The sequence below is a fragment of the Mytilus galloprovincialis genome, chromosome 12 (assembly GCF_965363235.1).
Source record: "Mytilus galloprovincialis chromosome 12, xbMytGall1.hap1.1, whole genome shotgun sequence".
Lineage (NCBI taxonomy): Eukaryota > Metazoa > Mollusca > Bivalvia > Mytilida > Mytilidae > Mytilus > Mytilus galloprovincialis.
In genome coordinates, this window is record NC_134849.1 from 62,856,611 (window position 1) to 62,874,107 (window position 17,497).

Genomic DNA, 17,497 nt, shown 5'->3' on the forward strand with positions numbered 1-17,497 from the left:
TAAAGATTAATTTTAGTATAGTATTTTTATTTTTAGTTAAACCAGCAAATCATTCAACAAAGCATACATTCTTAACCCAAAATGCCAGGTCACATGACTGTCATGTGATCTAACAAAAAATATAGAAGAATGGCATCTTCAGTGAAATTAGCTCCACTTCCTCAAATAGAAAAACTGTCAGAACGTGTAATCAGAATATTAGGATGCAATGCAAGACCAATGACTTTACAAGGCACAAATTCCTACTTGATTGGTAAAGGTGACAGGTGAAATTTCAATAAAATATTACACTCAGTCTGATGTCAGTGATGATCAAATATTAAAATCAAAATTATATAATTTATCTAGACTATAACTATAGTACTGAGTATTGGCTTTAGCCTAAAGATGTTCTACATCTGACATCTAGAACATGTTGAAGTTGAGTCTTGGGCTAGCACATGATGATATTTGAACCTCAGAATGTCGCTTTTAATGTACAGTGGCAAATAGTTGAGTGTATATAGATATATATATATATCAGTGGTCTCGCTAGCCCAAAATAGAAGGGCGCCACGCCCTGGGTGTCCTCAGCTGCGCCCTGGGTGCCTTCATTTGCGCCCTTCTGCCCTGACGTCTTTTTCCAAAATTATCTTGTGCCGTTTTGGTAAAATTTTGTTTCATCGATTTCTGATCTCCAAGTTAATTACATATATGACACCTGTGTGATTGCCCCCAGGTTAATCATGTCATTACAATCAATTACAATGATAAAGACTTCAAAGGTGTTAATAACTAGGTAATTTAATTAGGACAATGTATCTTTTTGTCATACTTTTGATGAATGTGTCAGCGAGTGTGTTTAGCTTGGGTCGGCATTTTCGATCTCCAAGTCACAATGGAAGAGCGTATATATAAATGAAGACTTTCATGACTTTAGAATTGAATTTAAGTCATCAAAATAAAACTATGCCTTTACAGAAATGCCTTCCATCTCAACTTGTTAGCGACAAGTACAGTTTTTAATTAACCCAAACGTGGTGGAAATTAATTTTGGAGTTACTTCCCCTGTTTTAGCTTATTACAAATTTGTGCTCTAAAAATATTATCTAGTATCAAAAAAAGGAATAAATTACCAATTGAATATATAATAACATAATAATGTTACCTTAAAGATATTAACTGTCTTTGAACATATTAAAAAATATATATTGCAATTTCTACTTGATTATACTTTTAGCAATCCATGTTCTAAACAATGTTAAATTAGTAATGCTCTCAGTTTTAGATTATATAATGTATTAAAAGCTATAATTCCTGAGATAAGAAAAAAACCCACATATTCTTTGATAATGGGTAGAGTGAAGTTAAACTGTAAAAACATAATATGTTGATGAAGATGTACTATATCATTCATAACTACACAAACAATGAAATAAAGACTATAGTTGAAAAGCATCTTTATTTAAAAAAAACAACATATACAGTAAAAAAAAAAATAGAGATTCGTTAACTCGTGATACACACAGAAACGTAGACAAAAAAAATGAGCAGTGCCTTTTCTTATCATAAAAAGTGCCCTGCCCTGCCCTCCACTGGCACCCTGCCCCTTTTGATTTCTAGCTAGAGCACTGTATATTCAACCTAAGACTGCTATAAATTAATGTGTTGTAGTAGGCTCAGATTCAACACAAGAAGATATTAGGTAGCAATACACTGTTAGGAGTTTAGTTTGCATTGGCCCTGATGGATTTTTCTAATAGGAATGTAATTGTGTAATAAAATTCATTTTCAGACAGCTGAGTACTAACTTAGCCTTGAAAGATGGTTTATAAGAGCATTAAGATTATTTTTTACACGTTTAATGGGCTATTTTCTGTATGACAATCCATATTTTCATTGCTTAAGACTGGCCATCGGTCCAGAAACTAATGTAATGTTTACAAACACTTTTTTTCTACACGAAGTTTCTGATGCAATTTTACAAAAAAATGAGATGAAAGACATATGATTTTCATTAGATTTACTGAATGATATATGTACACAGTTTAAGAAAAGGTATTACTTTGAGCGATTGAAATTCTACTTTTAGCCAAATTTTGGGGAAATATGTGACATCTTTTGCGGAGTTTTGCCCCCTTTTTGCAATATTTTATAGCAAATAAATGCAGATTGTTGCCATGGATACACCCAAAAGAAATTATATTTTACCATTTTATATTCTGAATATAAAATCTATGAAGGATTCTGATTACATACATATGCACATATATAACACAAACAGTTTACAAGCTTATATATACATGTAATTAATTTTGCAAGAAAGCAATGAAAAGGGGATGGTAAAATTTATGAGGGCAAATTTTAATATTTTTTCCTAACTGTTTATTGCTACCTTAACCCCCCAAAAAACCCAAAATGGTTCTATTTAATATGTATATTAATTTATAAAATTTATGCCAATTATAATTATTACTGTGATTACCACAGGAGCATTTCCATTCAGCATGTTTAGGAGGATCATGAAAGGTTATTAAAACAGAAAATAGATTTGTTTAGGGGCCAGCTAAAGGACGCCTCCGGGTGCGGGAATTTCTCGCTACATTGAAAACCTGTTGGTGACCCTCTGCTGTTGTGTTTTTTATTTGGTCGGGTTGTTGTCTCTTTGACACATTCCTCATTTCCATTCTCAATTTTATTAATCCTTTTCAGCAAAGCATATGCATAAGGGTAAGCAGATCCTGCTCCACATGTGGCACCCATTTAAACTATCAAATGCTACCAACATGACCAAACAAAATTAAATACTTTCAGCATGTTCAGGCAGCAGCAATGTAAAAGTCATGTTACAATGTGTTAGAAACTTAAAACATGATAAAGATAATAAATAAAACTTTCGATTAACTTATGTTTGAACTCTGCTGTTCATATAATTTAAGTAAAAAGTAATTAGATCTTAAGTTAACAAATAAAATTCTTGTCCCTTCTTTGCGTAATGAAATCATAGGTTCTTCATATTTCAGGTGTTTATACGATAGATATATTGTTGGTTGCTTAATGTCCAGTGGCGATTTAAACTGTGTTAATTGTTAGCATACATGTATATCAGTCAGGGGACTTACCTAAATGAGTGATTTTCTAAATCACTGATTCAAGTAACATTATTTCCATAAAAGTTGGAAGTGAGAGTTGTCTTTCTCTAATAATCACCTATTTAAGTAGTACAAATTAATTACTAGAAGAAGTGATTTAATTTTATGTACATGTACATGTAGCTTTAAATATACAATACTAATGATCCAGGGACTAATTATGTTTATAAACTTATCAGAACCAACATCTGCATTGATAGGATGACCAGGTCATGTCAGGTGATGACCTTGTACTGAATCTAGGATAGTGAGATAAAAATGACTTGTTTAAGTATCAAATCTCAATTTCCCTCCCAAAATTCACTTCTTGAATAAGTATCATTATTTTACTGACCCCCGCTAATTCATATTGTTGCATTTACTCATGAACCATTCAACCTAAGCTTTTCAAATTTTAATATGTTGATACTGATGACAAAATTGAGGTCAAATTTGACATTGACGATTTTCACTTTCACCGTTCATCAGTTATGGTTCTTGTGATATTGCCAGGACACAAAATTAAATGTTAATAAATCTGGTTTGCTGTCGTTGTGACAGCCTCTAAGTCTTGTTTCAACTCAAATAGAATTTGCAGCTAAATGACAGCATCAAAGGCATAACCTTACTACTAAAAGGAAGCAAAAAGTTGGTTTTTTTTTCATTTTACTAATGAAAAGATATTATTTAAACCTATGTGTTTAAAATTTTGGTAAAACTACAAAATCACATTTTGTGACAAAACTTCGAATTTGCTACTCAAATAAGTGATTTAAAAATCACTTATTTCAATAAGTCCCCTGACTGTATATGTTGATCTTTATATTATATCTTTGTAACATTTTTGTCTCGTTTACATATCCCTCATCACATACATTTGATTTTATATAATTTTAGGAGAATACTATTGGATACCACAGACCCAGGAACACCTGATTACATCAAGAATTTACAGAATGTCTTATCACAACACAAATGTGGCATACAGGAAATAATTATAACTCATTGGCATGCTGACCATTGTGGAAGTGTTCAGGATGTATGTAACCAAGTCACAAAATGTAATTATTATACAAATGTTATATTTAATCTCTAAAAAAAGAAAATAATAAATATATAATACATGTATTCTGAAGAGGCGGATTTAGAGGGTTTTCAGATGGCTGCACCTTTTTCTGAGGCTAAAATTTTGTTATTTATATAGGGAATCACTGAATCATGACTGGAGCGCAGCCTTACCTCTTTTATGAACATTTCTGGATCAGTTACGGTTCCGGGAAAGTGAAAAAAACAAGAACAATTTGAAGCAAGTAAGGATATCAAAGTAAAAATGAACTAGGTTAATTTACAGCTACAACAAAGTACTAGAACTTTGTCAGTCAGGATTAATCTTTGTACAAATGTTTTTATGATTTACTGTAACATGCAGATAAATTATTTTGGAGGTAGAGTTATATCCCTTTTAAAGACATAAAGATTTTATTTTTAACCAAAATGTAAGTAAGAATGTCTTATTTTGACTACATTGCTCTAGTATACAGTCAGTGTATTATTGTCATTGCTATTTATAAAATGTATAATTCCATCAACCATGTTAACAATAAAAATGTCATATTAGTAGGTCATTTAAAAAAAACCAACTCTTTTACATGCCTTTAGCAAGCAATTTTCAAGACTTTGCACAATTAATTATTATCTACATGTTTAATAGCTTTCCTTGCTGAGTTTTTGAGATAAAAGGTGGATATTAAGGTGTTGTAAAAACAAATAACTTGTATATATATATATAAGCTAATTTTGGTGGAGATCAAAGGGAGATTATTCAAACCTTGAAAATAAAATCATATCGTACAGTTTACTTATGTAAGAGAAGGTCCCAGACCACAATTGTCGTCCCTTGATTTTCGTTGTTCACGAATATAGTCCCTAGTGTTGACAGTGGGTTACTTGCCAATGTTTTTTATACCCATTCCAAATTTATTTCTCCATGTTTTATGCCTCAAATTGCAAGTAAGGGGGTGAAATTACACTGTAAAAAAATTTGGGTCCAGAATTTTAAAGGAAAGTAGTGATTTGGTCCAGCAGAAAAAGGTAAAAATTAGCAATTTGGAAGCTGTCAAAAGATTTCAAGACACCCTAAACATAAAATTGTCCATATTTTGAGTTAGAGCTGATGATGTTTTCTATAATTTTGATATAATTTGTCCCAAAAGTAGTACAACACACTGTAAAAATTTAATTGAGAAAGCGCAGGTGGGATTTTTTATATTTCATTTATGTTCTAAAAGAAATGCACTACGAAATAATTGTGGTCTCGGACCAGAACATTACTTGTATCTTAAAGTAAATAAATATGTATAGGTATTTTGGAAAAGATGTTACAAAGTTGAAAAACGTGTGTCTAATCCATTTGTCCATTTTGAACACTATGAAATAAGTTTAGACTAAAACCAAACATTACCCCATATTGACTACACAGGGATGATTCCAGGTGTTTTCAAATGGGTCCCTTGAACATCAAATTGGGAATTTTTATTCTAATTGGGAATTTTTTAAGCATAAAATCTAAGACGAAATAACATTATTTTCCTGTAAAAACGGAAAATGTATATTACTAGTTTTACCTGTACAGTACACTGATGTTCATGTAAGTTGTAACATTTTAAATAATTCTGGATGGGCTACTGTTATTACATGTATATCATTGAACATGATGCACTAGTCTATCATCTTAGCTATAGTTACCTAGGCCTATTACAAAAACATATATTTCAGCTAACATAAACCACTGAAAAAAATCATTCATCGGGTATTTTTTCAACAGCAGGTCATCTCTATAAATTTACCTTGATTCAAATGGATTTCAAATTGAACTGGTCAATTGTCGAATTCAGAAAAGCAATTACAAAAGTTCATATACTTAATTGATAAGATATTTAAAGCATTGAACCAGTTTTCTATAAAATTATTTGGATCATCTTCAAAACTTTTGAAATAGTTCCATAATGATGACATCGTATTTCATGAATGGTCTATCATCAACATTATTTTCAAAAAACGCTTAAACTTTTGTCTTTAGAAATAGTTTCTTTTACAAAACAAGTTTTCATGATCATATTATATAACCAGCTCTGCTGGGCGATCTGCTTTAACGAGATCGGCGCCCATTAAACTTTAACCATCAATGTTATATCAAAATTTGAATTTGTTCTCTGCCGAGGTCTGCTTTGACTCCCTTTTTTATCAACCTGTTATATTTATAGTTGCCTTAATCGGTGACAGAAACTTTTCCAGAAATATCGATTTTTATTTTATTTTCCTGAATTGGGAATTCATTTTCATGTACATTGTTTTGGGGCCGCTGGCCAATTTTAGGGCCGCTAAGCAGCCCTAAACTATATAGTGGAATCATCCCTGCTACACTATACATGATCTTGTCCTTGAATGCATGCAATATTTACAGCAGGACTTGAAACACCACTCCATCCATCCATCCATCCTATTATTGAGTAATATGTGTCTTTTTATTTTATATTCACAGCTCAAGAGACCATTGTATCAAAATTCCAAAGATTATCTCAACAGGATCTAGACATCTCTCCAGCAAAGTATACATTTGTGGAAAACAACACAGTGTTTAAAACAGAGGGGGCTACTTTAAGGTATGTTGGTTGTGTGTTGAGGTATATAATAGAAAAAACAAAGGATATGAGGTACCCGTTATGTCTTCACACAAAATCACTTCATGCATAGCAAGCGTTTTCATTGCTGTTCTTCATTTCAAAGTCACAGTGAGGCCATCATCTAGGAGTAAAACAACTCTCACCTCACTGCAAGTATATTGGTCATTGCTATACACGAAAGGAGATGTGGGTTTAACGGTGCTGCAGCCAAATGTCACAAGTAACTCAACAAAGACCTCTCTACTCTAATATGCTGTCTTCAACAATGATATTGATTCATGCTAGTGGCAGGTGTGTACGACTCAAACCTTATTTGTGACTTAATGATTGCTACTAATCTGCCAAAAGTTTGTGGTTCTTCATGGACACTACTTCTTCCTCCACCAATGAAAACTGGCTCCTGTCCATAACATATAGCCAAAAGTGCTTGAAGTGCCAAAAAATCAATCAACAATCATACCCGTAGCCAGGGGGGGTTCCGGGGGTTCGGCCGAACCCCCTTGAAAACAATTAATGACTGTTAAAGTCAACGTTCTGTTCGAATTGTGACTGTTAAAGTCGAGTTTTTGAGGCCAATTAACCCCCCTTTGGAAATTCCTGGCTATGACCCTGCCAATATTGAATAGGCAAGTGTCCGTACTATACATTTGTACAAACATGTAAAGATCTTAATCCCCATCAGGGATGATTCCAGGTGTTTTCAAAAGGGTCCCTTGAACATCAAAATGGGAATTTTTATTCTAATTGGGAATTTTTTAAGCATAAAATCTAAGACGAAATAACATTATTTTCCTGAAAAACGGAAAATGTATATTATTAAGTTTAACCTGTACACTGATGTTCATGTAAGTTTTAACATTTTGAATAATTCTGGATGGGCTACTGTTATTACATGAATATCATTGAACATGATGCACTAGTATATCATCTTAGCTATAGTTACCTAGGCCTACCGTATTACAAAAACATATATTTCAGCTAACATAAACCACTGAAAAAAATCATTTATCAGGTATTTTTTCAACAGCAGGTCATCTCTATAAATTTACCTTAAGTTAATTCAAATGGATTTCACATTGAACTGGTCAATTGTCGAATTCAGAAAAGCAATTACAAAAGTTCATATACTTAATTGATAAGATATTTAAAGCATTGAACCAGTGTTCTTTAAAATTATTTGGATCATCTTCAAAACTATTGAAATAGTTCAATAATGATGACATCGTATTTCATGAATGGTCTATCATCAACATTATTTTCAAAAATACTCAAACTTTTGTCTTTTGACAAAATGTTTGAGGAAATAATTTCTTTTTTAAAACAAGTTTTCATCATATTATATAACCGGCTCTGCTGGGCGATCTGCTTTTACGAGATCGGCATCCATCAATGTTATATCAAAATTTGAATTTGCTCTCTGCTGAGGTCTGCTTTGACACCCATTTTTATCAACCTGCTGGGCGATCTGCTTTTACAAGATCCAATACTCCCATAACATATTAATCAATTGTATTCGGCTGCTAAAATTGTTTCCCACATGTTGACATAATTAAATTGTTGTTACTAAGATGCAATCGTAAACAGCATTCTTATCCGGATTTTAAAACGTTTTGACAACAAACTATGAAAAATTATAGTTGCCTTAATCGGTGACAGAAACTTTTCCGGAAATATCGATTTTTATTTTATTTTCCTGAATTGGGAATTCATTTTCATGTACATTTTTTTGGGGCCGCTAGCCAATTTAAGGGCCGCTAAGCGGCCCGAAACTATATAGTGGAATCATCCCTGCCCATTGTCAAGAAATAATTGATGCTCAATTTAATTGGGATTACTATTATCTGCAAACAAAACCCAGTTTAAGGTTAATAAAGCTTTAATTGGCCAATTACAAGTTGTTAAACGAAAAGGCTTGTTTTATTGTCATTTTGATCCTTTACTGCAAATGTAAAAAATAATTGTGAAAGTTAAAAAAAAGAATATTACTCTTAGAATAGATATGAAGTTATCAATAATGCATGGATTTGTCATGTATATGCATTTCTTGATTTATGTCCATTCAACAGATTTGTTTTATTTGCAAAAAAGTGTATTATATTAGAGAGTGATGAATTAAAACTGAAAGTTAATTTATGTATTTCAGAGCTATACATACACCAGGTCATACTGAAGAACACATGGCGCTGTACCTTGAGGAAGAGAATGCTGTGTTTTCTGGCGATACCGTACTAGGGGAGACAACTGCAGTATGTATAATAACAATGAATGACAGGAGAATTGCATCTTGTTTAATTCATTTAATCACAATAGAAGGGCCCCTTTTTTTTTAGGATATGTATACTGTTAAGTTTAATATTTTGAAAATCAGATAAAAGATGGTTTTAGTTGAATTATCGCTATAAGGTTTCTCTGGAATTATGTCTTTGTGAGTTAAAAACAACTGCCTATACTAGTTTTACGCAGAAGGTATCACCTGTAAAAGCATAAAGTCTATTTCATTTAGACCTGTGTACTGTAATTATAAGCCCTTATAGCATGTATAGACGAATTCTGCGTTATAATTTATCTATAGAGGAAAATAAAACAACAATCAATATAGTGAAATTGATTGCCTTTCTTCGTTAGCCTCATGTAAATAAAATCAAATTGAAAAGGTATAACAATTTTATGTAACGTTGATACTATCGATATGCATCATATCAGATGCTGATAAGATAATGATAAGGGTACCAGTATTTTATAATCAGAAATTAAGATAGTTAAGGGTACCATGCACATTTGTCAGTCAAGTTTAGTAATTTCATTCAAATTGGAATAGCTTATGTATCTTCAAACTTTTTGGATATCAATCTTAGATTTTATGGATGAAATACTTGTAACTGAATTTATTTAAGGTGAAATTAGTGAAGTCGGGAATGTCACATATTATACAAATAATTTTTTCCAACTTTTGAATCTTTGTTATCCAATAAGTAGTAGACGTACCTAAATTAACAAGAAACTAAATTAAATAAATATCTATTTATAGGTATTTGAAGATCTACAGACCTACATGGGATCTCTATCGAAAATACTTGAACTGAACCCATCAGTTATCTACCCTTCTCACGGTTCAGTGATCAACGATCCTACTGACAAATTAAAAGAATACATCGCTCACAGGATGAACAGGGAACAACAGATTTTACATTGTATGAAAGAATTAAATCGACCAATGACAGCCGAGGAGTTAGTAGAGAAAATATACACGGTCAGTTTGACTTATACTACTATTTGTTAATGTCAGACTTGCAAACTTTTGTGAATTTGGTCCAAATAATCTTATTTTGACTAAAAGTTAATCTGTTGACCTAGAAAATCTCTTTTCATATATATATAAAATTGAGAATGGAAATGGGGAATGTGCCAAAGAGACAACAACCCGACCATAGAAAAAAACAACAGCAGAAGGTCACCAACAGGTCCGAAATGTAGCGAGAAATTCCCGCACCCGGAGGCGTCCTTCAGCTGGCCCCTAATCAAATATATACTAGTTCAGTGATAATGAACGCCATACTAATTTCCAAATTGTACACAAGAAACTAAAATTAAAATAATACAAGACTAACAAAGGCCAGAGGCTCCTGACTTGGGACCGGCGCAAAAATGTGGCGGGGTTAAACATGTTTGTGAGATCTCAACCCTCCCCCTATACCTCTAGCCTATATCTATATATAAAAGAATGATCATTGGCTACATTTATACACCATCAGGTTGATGATTACTGAAAAACTTACCTACTAAAAATTTTCATTTTACATTAAATGCCACTTTCTATATAACCCAACTAGTTCAATCTCTCCCACCAACCGGGGCTTAAGCTCTTAACATGATAAATCCAGGATTTGATTGGTGCTTTCTGGGAGAGAAAAAAATTACAGTGTGCTTTTGTAAGAGCCTTTATTTTCAAGCATCTATCATCTTACATCTTCTAGAGCAAAATGACCTGGAACATTTTTACCTACATCATTGTACATTCTTAATTCATCATACTGCTGTTTTTAAAGGGGCATTAGCTGTTGAATTCATGTTCACTGATTAAACTCAAATCCTCATATTTGATTTATAACAATGTAAAAAATTGATACAAATCATAAAAAGTATAAAATAAACAATTTACAGGGCATAGGCTCAACTATATGTAGCCTTGTTGCATGTGTATTTTAGTCTGAACACCATCTAATTAACTATTGATTTGACCTTTGTCAACCTCTGATGACTATATAAGCGATATAAACTTAAATAGAAATTTCATACAATGGGATTTTTCTAGTTCTGTTTAATTTCTTTTTATAGATTAAAAATATATGTTATTCATTGTCTTTACCTGTATACGAATGATTTTCTTGTAGATTGAATCAGTTAATTTAATGATTTACATTTGTTTCACTTTCAATTTTGACATTCTTTTCTTTTAAACAACTCTACATGCACTATTCATGCGTTATCCATCAGTAGCTATGCCAATGGGTTGACATTGAAGTTCACAGAAAACAGATTCAATGAGGTCTAATTATTCACTTGCAAGTGAATAATTCATCATCAATGTTTCCTAACTTATTTTGACAAAATTGAACCATACTGGCTGCTAAAGTTAGTTACAGTCCAAATTTGAATTTTGTTATGGTCTACTATACAAATCCTTGGTCTGATGATTTTGTACAGATTTATGGTCCTTGGAATTTTGAAATTCACTCAAGTAATCAGCATTCCACACTTAATTTCTTTTTTTAATTATAGGATTTAAATCCAATGTTAAAGATGGCAGCAGCCAATAATGTTGTTCATCATCTGGAAAAGCTGGTTAAAGATGGATTTGCAGGTGGAATACAAGTTAAATTATCAAATTATGTACAAATGAACTGGATCTTTCAAAGTGAAAGTCAAAATAATGCAGTAAGCCAGTATGTACAGCCATCAACAATGAGCAAAACCCGTACTGGCTTACTGCATATATTTTTTATTGCACAAATAAAACAATTTTCCCTTAATGATGTTCACGAAACACAATGCAGACGGTAACTGAGTTTCACTTCTCCCAAATCTCTCATGGAAGGAGAAGTGACTTTGGCCTCTCAAAAATCATAGATTAGCCCTGTACAGTGATATTTAGTCTGCTTTCATTCCTGTCATTTGGTCTCTTTGTGGAAGGGTAATTGTCTCCAGTGATATTGTTTGCCTTTAATAACTGGAGAATAAAGGCTTTTTCCCCTGGAGAAAAATCCCAATTTGAAAAAAAAAATGGCTTAAAATTATTCCCAAACAGATAACTTTTTTCCGCAACAGTGCAGTCTTGTGCATGAATGCAAACTGAAAAACACTCATTTCATAATTTTTCATGCCTAAAATGACTATTTGTGTAGATTTGAGGGTCTATTAATGAATCTTCACTGACAATAAGAGGTCTTATTTCAAACGAGGGTTTACCTGTTGAAAGGAGGTCTGCAAATTGATGTTCCAGTCATATTCATGGTTTATTATAAATTTCCCAATTTGATAAAAATGACGCATATTTTCCCAATAAAAAAGGGTAGAGGTAGTTTTGAAAAAAGCCAACAATATCACTGGTCTCATTAACAATAAAATTGAGAATGGAAATGGGGAATGTGCAAAAGAGACAACAACCCGACCATAGAAAAAAAAAAAAAAAACAACAAAAAAAACAAAACAACAGCAGAAGGTCACCAACAGGTCTTCAATGTAGCGAGAAATTCCCGCACCCGGAGGCGTCCTTCAGCTGGCCCCTTAACAAACATACCAATTTTATACTTACATGACTATTAACATTTTTTAGGATTTCAAGTCATCCAAAGTTGAAGTTTATGTCATGTTATATCATTTTAATATTGTACCAACTACATTATTGTCATTTTAGAGGGTTAAGGTAAACAAAAAAACTTCAACTTTCTCTTTAGTTACTTGTAGTTTGCTATCTGTGTTGATATTTTAAGATACTTTGCACTTGCTCATGTTTTATGCAAGATGGATTCTTTCAGTATAAAAGAGAGATCAGAAAAAAACACCTTTTCATCTAATTAAAATCAATTTGTAATGTACATAATATAATTACAGAAAAAATTGAAGAAGAGGATACCAGATGGAATTTGAAGAAAACAGGGAACTTGTAAATGATCTGGTACTCTAAAGAAAGCATGGAACCTGTAAAACTGATCTGGTACATCCTGATTGATGTTTTGGTGCCATTTTTCTTACTTTTTAAAAATGTATTGAAAAATATACCAAAGTATTTGTGAAGTATTGCGTTTTAAGTGATGAATTGAAATTCAGTTGTTGACATGATATGGTTGTATCCTGAGCACTCATCTGTAGAACAGAAAGGAGTGACCTTTATTTTGATATTAAGATTACAGAGTTAGTTTACTGTGGATTCATTGGTGGGATGGGGATGGGGTACCAATTTTTAGTGGATTAAGAAAAAATATATTTTTTGTATTTTTGGTTCAATGATTAAACAAGAGTCTTTACCATACAAAAAAATTAAAAATATGTACTTCTTTGACAATTTTTGAAGATATAAATTAGTGGTATCATCTGTACCCTTTGAATGGTTGTAAACTGGTACTCAATAAAAAAAATTCTGAATCCACAGTACATAGTTATTGATATGTTACATTAGCAAGTGTCAAAATTTGTCATTAATTTCTGCTATCTATTTTAAGATGCATTTGGAATTATAGGTTGAAATAAAGATTTTTCTGTGTATGGTTGAATTTAGGTAATAATCTTAGGTTGTTTTTCTATAAGGATATGCTTGATTTTTGGACAAAATCATTATAAGATTAAAGAGTCTGTGATTAAAAATTTTATATATTTGTATATGATTTTTTATTTTTATATTCGTATACAGGTTAAATGTTCAAAACAAAGGGCAGTAAAGTTTGAATAAAAGAAAAGTTTTATAAGAAAATGAATAGAGAGAAGGTATTTATAGAAATTTATAAAAATATATATAATCAGCAACAGGGTATGATTATTTTTTTAAGAAAAAAATTAAGAATAAACTAAATGAAACAAAGCAAAGATGTTGAAAATATTGACTTAAAGAGTTGTGAACCTTTTGGCTGTAAGTTTTCAGAGGTAAATGATAAAAATCATACTCAACATTCATTATTAGGTTAACAATTTTAAATTGTGACTGAAATGATGGCAATTACTGTATTCTTATGCTTTCTGAGTAAAAATTGTGTGGGGCCATTTTTGTAAAATTCCTGTGAAATGATTTTTTTTTTTAATCTTTTTTTTATTTTAACTCCATGTTTAATAGTTGAAATACAAATTTCCTACATTATATTCAGAATTTATGCACTTATTATTGCAATGTTTGAAGACAACTAAAATATGAGATAAATTTTTGCAATTTCAGATTTTTTTTTTAATTCATCCACATATGAGAAATACGTATCAGATATCAGAATATGATCTTTATTTAGTGTAATATGCACTAGGCCAAGAATCCGGAATTTTTTTCACCTAATTTCAGTCATTTTGATATAACTTAAAAGTTGGTGCCCTTGTTCAAAGAAAGATGGTCAAAATCACATTACTGCATGATCATGCTCATACTCGTTCTCGTAGCATCAGCAAGCTTGTTTAAATTCATGATTTTTTTCTACCATTTTCCGTTAAAAAAAAACACGCAATTATTTCTGAATTAACAGTATTTTATTCTTAGAAAAATGGAGAGAGAAAATAAAAATAAAAATAAAATTTGAAATCATAACTTATTATTAACAATAGTATTAAAATATAGTGTTTTAACCAAAGCATTGATAATATTTTGTCAACCATTGTGTTTAAATATAGTGTTTTGATATTATTTTGTTAACAATAGTATTTGAATATAGAGTTTTAACCAAAGCATTGATAGTATTTTGTCAATTATTGTGTTTTTTTAATTGTAATATTTTATCTAACCATGTACATGTATATACACATATGTATATTGTTTAATAACCACATTTTTATTATGCTGAACATGCAGTGAATCTGTCTTGAAACTTCTCCTGACAGAACTCTGTCTTTTGAACAACTTTTTCAGAGTAGCAACTTTTCAATACCTATATGGGTAGACTAGTATTTTCAGAGATCATTATCACCCTTTATTAAGAACTTCAATTATCTCCCCTTATTAAGAATTTCAGAGATCAGCTGTCTTGATTTGCAGTAGAAGTGGACTCTCAGGAGAAAATAAAATGTATTTTTTGCAAGGGTATTCAGATTTGTTAAGGTTCGAAAATAAATCTTGAAACTTTTCATTTGTCATTGAAAGGACCAAATAAATGTGAACACTCCTCTCGTTATATATATATATTATTAAGTATTATATTAATCAAGATTGTTATTGTAATGCCTTTAAGGCCATGGAAAATTAATTGTTGGTTTCCCCTAACATGCGAAAATTTTAAAGACCTGGCAACTAGGCAGGCTTTTTTTTTTTTTTTTCTGAACCATGCGTAATTTTATATCTATTTATCTATTTGTTTGTTTTTACAGCGGAACTTTAATCTTGCATATTTTGTTTGTTTTTTTTGTTTTTTTTGTTGTTTTTTTTTCCCCAGAAAAATTAAATAACCCGGTGTTAAAACAATGACCCGGTCGGGTTAGGGGAAACCATGAATTATTTTTCCATGGCCTAAGTGGTTTAATGTGTATGTCCTATAGTTATCAAAATTTGATGACAAATCAGTTTGTTACATTTTGTTAAATGATATAAATTTCAAATAAAAACATGTTTAAAACATTTGTAAATTATTGTTATATAAAGATAATATAGTTGACTTTGGTACAGTGTTATAAACTCACCTGGCCATTTGACCTAATGCCATCACTTGGCGTATATTGACCTCTGTTTGTCATCTTAATTTGTTTATGTCTTACTGGAACAGAGGGGGCAGAGTGTTATCTTTGTCATTACTGTCATATTACCACAAGACGCAGATCAAGATTGGAATTGGGTGTTGTCACTTTTACTGTTCATGAGTTATGCCCCTTTATAAACATAAAATTTGCTGAATTTTCTTTTCTGTTTTCCGACTTTTGTTTGCCTCAAACAAATTTTATAAAACCAATTCACAATACACTGTACGTTTCACACAAGACACAGATGAAGACTGAAATTGGGTGGTGTCACTTTTACTGTTTATGAGTTATGAACCTTTGTAAACATAAAAATTGTTGATTTTCAGTTTTTTAACTTTATTTTGCCTCATTTAAATATCATGAAACATGTTCACAATGCTTATTACAATTTTTACCATAAAATATCAATCAAGTTGGAAATTGGGTGGCATTACTTTTAATGTTCTTGAGTTAATATGCTGTTTCTAAATGTAAAACTTGTTTAATCTGTTGTTTCCATTCTCTAACTTTAGTTTGCCTTATACCCAATGCCTATAATTACAAACTGGTCTTAATAATGTGTATGAGGCCTGCAACTGTATTTCAAAGTTGACTCATGCATATTTACAAACAGGGATATTTGTGACCCATAAACACATTATTTTTTAAATTAAAATGCCATAGCAGAGGGGGCATTAAGTTTTACCCTTGTCTGTCCATCCCTCCATTTGTACATCCCCAAATTTGTTTGTTCTTTTACTTTTTAGCCTCTACCAAATGTTATGAAACTTTTACACAATGCTTATTACCACAAAACATAAGTTTGAATTTTGGTGGTGCCATTTTTCCCATTCTAGAGTTATCTCCCTTTAAAAATGGATAAATTGCTGTTCTAAAAATATAACTGATGTCATTTTCAAAATCTTCTTTGGAAATTGGAATTATTTTTCTTTGTCCAAAATGGTAGTTGAATCAACTACAACCAATGCTTTATACAATGCAATGTTCAATTTTACTTCCCACTGATAAATTAAAAGCAATATTTACCATTCAGTGCTTACAAGCACTTTGATTACCATTCTAGGGTTATGCCCCTTTACAAATGGAAAAATTGCTGAATTTTTGTTTCCATTTTCTGACTTTAGTTTGTCTCAACTAAATTAAATGAAATGTGAATTGTTTTGCTTATTACTACAAAACTCTGTTGAAGTTCTTGAGTCCCTTTATAACTTTATACGCCAGCAGGGGCATCATCCGTGTCCCTATGTACATATTTCTAATTTTCTTCTTTTAAACTAATGGTCCAATTGTTACCAAACCGTACCTAAATAACCCTTAAATTATCTTATCTTATTAAAAAAAGGTGTGTCTTTGGACTTGAGCCATCACCAGAATTGGCTGCAGTTGTTAAAAATAGAAGATAGGATACATGTAAAGTGAAGTTTTGGCTTATCTCTAAAGCTTTAAGTGCAAAATTGACAGTGTAAAATTTTCAACAGTTCTTACCCCTGACGAAGTTGTAATAATTGTATCCTGCATCTCCAATATCCCCTTGCATTGATGAATCGACTCTTATTACTGGACGTCCAGTTGCCAATATTTCATTTATATTAAGAAAGTACAGAGATCTTAGCATGAGGAGGGCTAGCATGTGTCTCCTACGTATTAAGTGTCACCAGACATTAAATGCTATTATTTATATACAACTGTGCAGTCAAGCCGTGATCCCTGGTCAGGTTGTTGTCTCTTTGAAATATTCCCAATTTCCATTCTCAATTTGAACACTATGATATTTTTATTTATTTA

General features: G+C 31.5%; 1 protein-coding gene across 1 annotated transcript; it reads left to right on the top strand.

Annotated features, from left to right (window-relative positions):
- Positions 1 to 98: 98 nt before the first annotated feature.
- On the top strand, positions 99 to 13,363 carry LOC143054509 (endoribonuclease LACTB2-like). The gene is made up of 7 exons (XM_076227537.1): positions 99 to 266; positions 4,008 to 4,171; positions 6,652 to 6,772; positions 8,937 to 9,039; positions 9,822 to 10,043; positions 11,573 to 11,654; positions 12,905 to 13,363. The coding sequence occupies exons 1-7, from the start codon at positions 130 to 132 to the stop codon at positions 12,958 to 12,960; spliced, it is 885 nt and encodes a 294-aa protein (XP_076083652.1). The 5' UTR covers positions 99 to 129; the 3' UTR covers positions 12,961 to 13,363.
- The last annotated feature ends 4,134 nt before the right edge of the window (positions 13,364 to 17,497 follow it).